This window comes from Mesitornis unicolor, unplaced genomic scaffold, assembly GCF_000695765.1.
Source record: "Mesitornis unicolor isolate BGI_N332 unplaced genomic scaffold, ASM69576v1 scaffold15495, whole genome shotgun sequence".
In the NCBI taxonomy this organism is placed as follows: domain Eukaryota; kingdom Metazoa; phylum Chordata; class Aves; order Mesitornithiformes; family Mesitornithidae; genus Mesitornis; species Mesitornis unicolor.
In genome coordinates this window covers 8,138-13,026 of record NW_010183637.1, presented here as the reverse complement: position 1 = coordinate 13,026, position 4,889 = coordinate 8,138, and the positions used below count along the sequence as shown (strand labels likewise).

The following is a 4,889-nucleotide window of genomic DNA, read 5'->3' as shown; positions in this document are numbered from 1 at the left end:
TATTTTGGCTAGAGAGTGGCATTGGGTTTAGCTCTAATCAACATTAGTACTACCTACCAGTTTACTGCTTCATTAAACAGCTGCAACAATCAGATTAATTTAGTGTATACATCTGCCTGCCCTGTTTGTTCTGACCGATGCGGATGGGGTTTGGATGTATGTATAGACATAAAACCGGATTACAAGGTAATTCAAGCATTCAAGAATGAGGAATGATAGGCTGTTAAATTTCACGAGACTTTCTATGTTTTCTCATACAAGGTCCCTCATGGTTTGTTCACCTGTCAGGCTCTTCACTGCTCCTGCAGAACTGTTTTATGGACTACTTTGGGTCCATGAGCAGAATTTCACTACACTTTTTTGGGGTCTCATTCCTGATGCAGCAGAACAATTTGTGGTTGCACATCCTGAGCTGCTTGCCTTCTATCAGTAGTACTTTTTGAGGTAAATGCTGTAAGACAAATGAAATTGATCCTGTTCTTACGCTTAACCAGCTTTTCTTTTCCTTCAGCTTAATATTTCCTGGAGTACGGCTGGGCGCTGACAGTCAGTTCAGTGATTTCCTCGATGGACTTGGACCTGCACAGTTAGTAGGCCGACAAACGCTAGCAACCCCTGCCATGGGTAAGAATCATATGTTCTCCTCTTTTAAATGAATAATAAGCCAATTAATTAATGCACACACTGCCAGGCTACGGCACCAAAAATACTTTGAGGAAGTGGCTTCCTTCACTGTAAACATGAAGGTCCTATACACAGTCACTGGTATTCTCAGCATGCTGGCATTTAAATATTTGCTCCATACGTGAGGTGTCTGCTAATCTCATTGGCAGTTTGAAAACAGGGGTTGTACTTTGCCACTTTAAATTATTGTGGCTTCTCTGGTTGTTGCTGATCACAAAATCTCAACTGTTCAGAGTTTATATTTACCTGCCACAGATGATGTTGGATGTGACAGTTTCTGGCTAAACTCTGCACTTGTCCAAGCTTCGTTCATCCTGAAATAGCCAGAGAATGTGGAATTTCTGCCCACATTTGCAATGCCCAGTAATCAGCTGATGATAAAGCCAGTGTTTGTTGTGAAAGAGGGAAAATCCTTTTGTAGAAAAGGAGATCCCTGATCTTCTCTGTACTCCAAACCAGTCTGGACTTCCCTGTAGTAGCATTGGCTGTATCTTGGTTATTACCAGGGTATGAGTGTAACACCACAGTACTGTGTAAGTATCTTTGGAAAGGTTTGGTTTTTTTTCTTATTTATATATGAGCAGTTCTTGGACATGCTTTAGGATGCTAAGTGAGGAGTAACCCTACTTTTCCTGCTGGAAATTATAAATGGCCAATGCTTCACTATGGTTGTCTTGGGAGAATCAGCTTCAGGAAGGGATACTGAGCCACTTCTGAAAAAGAGAAGAGAAAAAGGAAGAAAAATTGCAGAATTGAGTGTTCAGTTTTCAAAAGACCACCTATGTTGTATCCTTTCACCAGTGAGGATTTGCAAATGTTTGCATTACCGCTCCCCCTTCTGGTTCCCTGCCGCATGTTTTGTTTTGGATATGTGAAACGGAGATGAGCTCTTAAAAAGGCTTGTTGGAATGTTCCTGTGAACTACTTTTAATGCAACTCAGAGCTCTGTTTATTCAAGCAAAGTCTGATTGATAAAAAAAAAATCTTCCCTGCTGCTCTGTACCTCAAGTACCAAGTTTTAAACACTGCTTTCGTATACGGTTAGACAAGCTTGTGAAAATCTCATGCCCAGTTAATTTCAAAATGCTCTCTTTCTAAATCTGAACCCCAATTTCTACAGTTCAGGACTGTCTTTTTGGGGGTGTGGTTTTTTAGACAATCAGAATTTACATGTCAAACATATCCATACTCTGGTGTTTCATGGATGTTCATGTAGATATTTATTTGCACAGGTGTCACGTAGCTGCCCATGTCATACTGTGCATTTTTTATTCTAAGTGATTTCTACCCAGTTCCACAATGTATGAAACCAGATCCAACATTTTGAGCATCAGGCCATCGTTGACTTCACATGCACGTTGTTGATTTAGATGAGAACAGTGCTTGGTCTTGGACTAAGCCGTTTCCTTTTTCTGCAGGAAATGTCATTTAACAGAACTCGGGCAGGAAAACAATTTTGACAATTTAGTAGCAAAAGTAGCTTCTTATTTTAACATGTTGCATCGTTTTACTCACACCAAAAATAGGCCTGGAATATTGACAAAAACAGAGAAATAGTCCTTTTTTGAGCTCCTGGAGGGGAGGGCATCGTTCTCTGAAGCCGTGCTATGGCCCTCTGGTTGGTGTCTCTCCCCTATACTGAGGATCCAGTCACAAAATTGTCATTACAGAGGGTGTCAAAGTCAACCTCTGCCATCGGTTCTCCTTCTGCATCAGACAAGGAGCCTTTGCTCTGCTGGCTCTTGCTTCCCAGCTTGGAGGCTTCTTCCAGGCAAGGGGATTTCTGAACATGAGTATGAGTTTTCGGCTCTCTGAATGGGGGACCACGGCTAGGGCAGCAGTAGGACGTCTCTAGATAATTCACCTGTGCAAAATTTAAAGGTGTGGTAGTGGTGATACCATAGCATTGCTATAAATTTGCCTGCCTCTGTGGAAAAGAAACACTGAGCTTCAGTGTAAAGGGAACACCAAGAGAGGGCACCGTGCTCCCTCAGTATCTCCTACGCCTGGTTTAACGATGGAGAAATTCAAGGGATCAGGAGGAGAGGTGACAAGCACACTAATATAGCTGCAAATTACTCACAGAATCACAGAATATTAGGAGTTGGAATGGCCCTTTGGATATCACCCAGTCCAACCCCTGCCAGAGCAGGATCACCCAGAGGAGGTCACACAGGAACATATCGTGGGGTTTTGAACATCTCCAGAGAAGGAGACTCCACAACCTCTCTGGACAGCCTGTTCCAATGCTCGGTCATGTTTCTCACTCTTGCACCGTATCTCCCAGGCTGTGCTGCTTCCCTAAAATGTGGGTTTCTTTCTTCTCCCTCTCAGGTGACATCCAGATTGGAATGGTGGATAAAAAGGGCCAGTTAGAGGTAGAAGTCATTCGAGCCCGTGGCCTCACACAAAAACCTGGCTCCAAATCTACCCCAGGTAAGGAAAAAATATATATTAACAGAAAACAAAGATATTAAATCCACTGATGAAGGGGGGATTGGACTTTTTGAGCTCCCGGTCAGCTGTCACTCCATGTTTGGTTTGCTTTTCAACAAGGAATGTGTCTGTGGATAAATCCTCACCTACCAATGTCCACTTCCTACTACTTTGCCTCTGCCAGTTGATTTCCAGCAACTCAGCGTCCCTTCTGGAAGGAACCTTTGCAGAAGTATTTCATAGTATTTCTGTGTATCTTAGCCAGATCATGTATCTCAGAGAGGCTTTGTCGATGCAGATGAAGTCCTTTGTGTTGGTTCCACATCAAAACCAGAGATGGAGAACAGATAAAGGTGCTTTGAAGAAACAGATTATCAGATCCACGTGCCAGGATCTTCTGTAGGCAAGAGTGCTTCAAGAAGGCAGCAGGCTATGGTAGTGCCAGTGTCAATAATTTGAATGAGATTTAATATTTATCATTTTATAAAGACATTTTCTAAAGTTCTGGTTATTTACAGAAATCTTTATTAGAAGATATTTATAATCACTACCACAACCACTGTCTACCATAACAACTAGAACAGTAATTTTGGATAACATTTTGCTAAAATGGTGCTTTAAAACTGTCTTAGGAGCTGAAGACAAAAGACCAACTAATGTCTGTGTTATCTGAGTGACTTAGTTTTAAATATTCCTTTCAATGAGACATCAAAGTATCTTCTTTTGAAATATCTCAGACCCTTAGACATATGTAGAGACTCCAGAGTAGCTATCAGTGATAGTTAATTTCTGGCAGAAGAAAGTGCTTTTAAAATGACAGGCATGAAATGGAGCTGCTGTTAGTAACCTCTTAGATCATTACATCCAAAGTTTATAAAAATCAAATTGATTTCTTATGGTCTGTGTCATTTGTTTTACGAATATCATTGTATTCAGATTATACAGTGAAGACAGATGGTGTGTGTTATTTTCTTTCTACTCGGCTTCCTTGTAAGGCATTTGCCCCCCAGCTCAGATGTGCGATGCAGACGTTTTGAAGTCCAAACATAAAATTAATGATGTTCTGTTTGCAGCTCCGTATGTCAAAGTGTATTTATTGGAAAATGGAGCATGTATAGCTAAGAAGAAGACAAGAATTGCACGGAAGACCCTTGATCCTTTGTACCAACAGACGCTGGTTTTTGATGAAAGTCCACAGGGTAAAGTCCTTCAGGTCAGTTGCTTTTTAATCCCATTTTAGGCTCTCATTTGGAGAAGCCTTTGCATGTTTACTTAAGTTTAAGCGATATGCGTAAACCCATTCCAGCTCACTAAGTATTTAATTTTATAAATACCACCAAACACGTCCCTGTGGCTTGTGGTTTCAGACCTGCGAAACATCTGCCTGTATTAAACATTTCTCTTTTGTTGACTCTTGCTCCTCTCCTGTTTTCCACAAGAGGGAACAATCATTCACCCTCAAGAATAACATTTTCCTTACCCTACACATAACAGCAGGAGAGGACATATAAGCATGGGTTTGGGGACAATGCTGAACACAATCACAGAATATGAGGAGTTGGCAGGGCCCTCTGGAGATCACCCAGTCCAACCCCTGCCAGAGCAGGATCACCCAGAGGAGGTCACGCAGGAACACGGCCAGGGGTTTTGAATGTCTCCAGAGAAGGAGACTCCACAACCTCTCTGGGCAGCCTGGGCCATGCTCTGGCACCCTCACAGGAAAGGAGTTTTTCCTCATGTTCAGATTGAACCTCGTATGCTCCAGCTTG

General features: G+C 42.0%; 1 protein-coding gene across 1 annotated transcript in view; it reads left to right on the top strand.

The window, feature by feature from the left end:
* Positions 1-511: 511 nt before the first annotated feature.
* LOC104540419 (regulating synaptic membrane exocytosis protein 1-like) overlaps positions 512-4,889 on the top strand; it is a gene marked incomplete at its 5' end in the record, with an annotated part of 5,312 nt that continues 934 nt past the window's right edge. The window contains 3 exons of the mRNA XM_010184225.1: positions 512-624; positions 3,019-3,120; positions 4,194-4,333. Of these exons, the coding sequence (XP_010182527.1) occupies positions 512-624; positions 3,019-3,120; positions 4,194-4,333 (355 nt within the window). The remainder of the gene's footprint in view (positions 625-3,018; positions 3,121-4,193; positions 4,334-4,889) is intronic.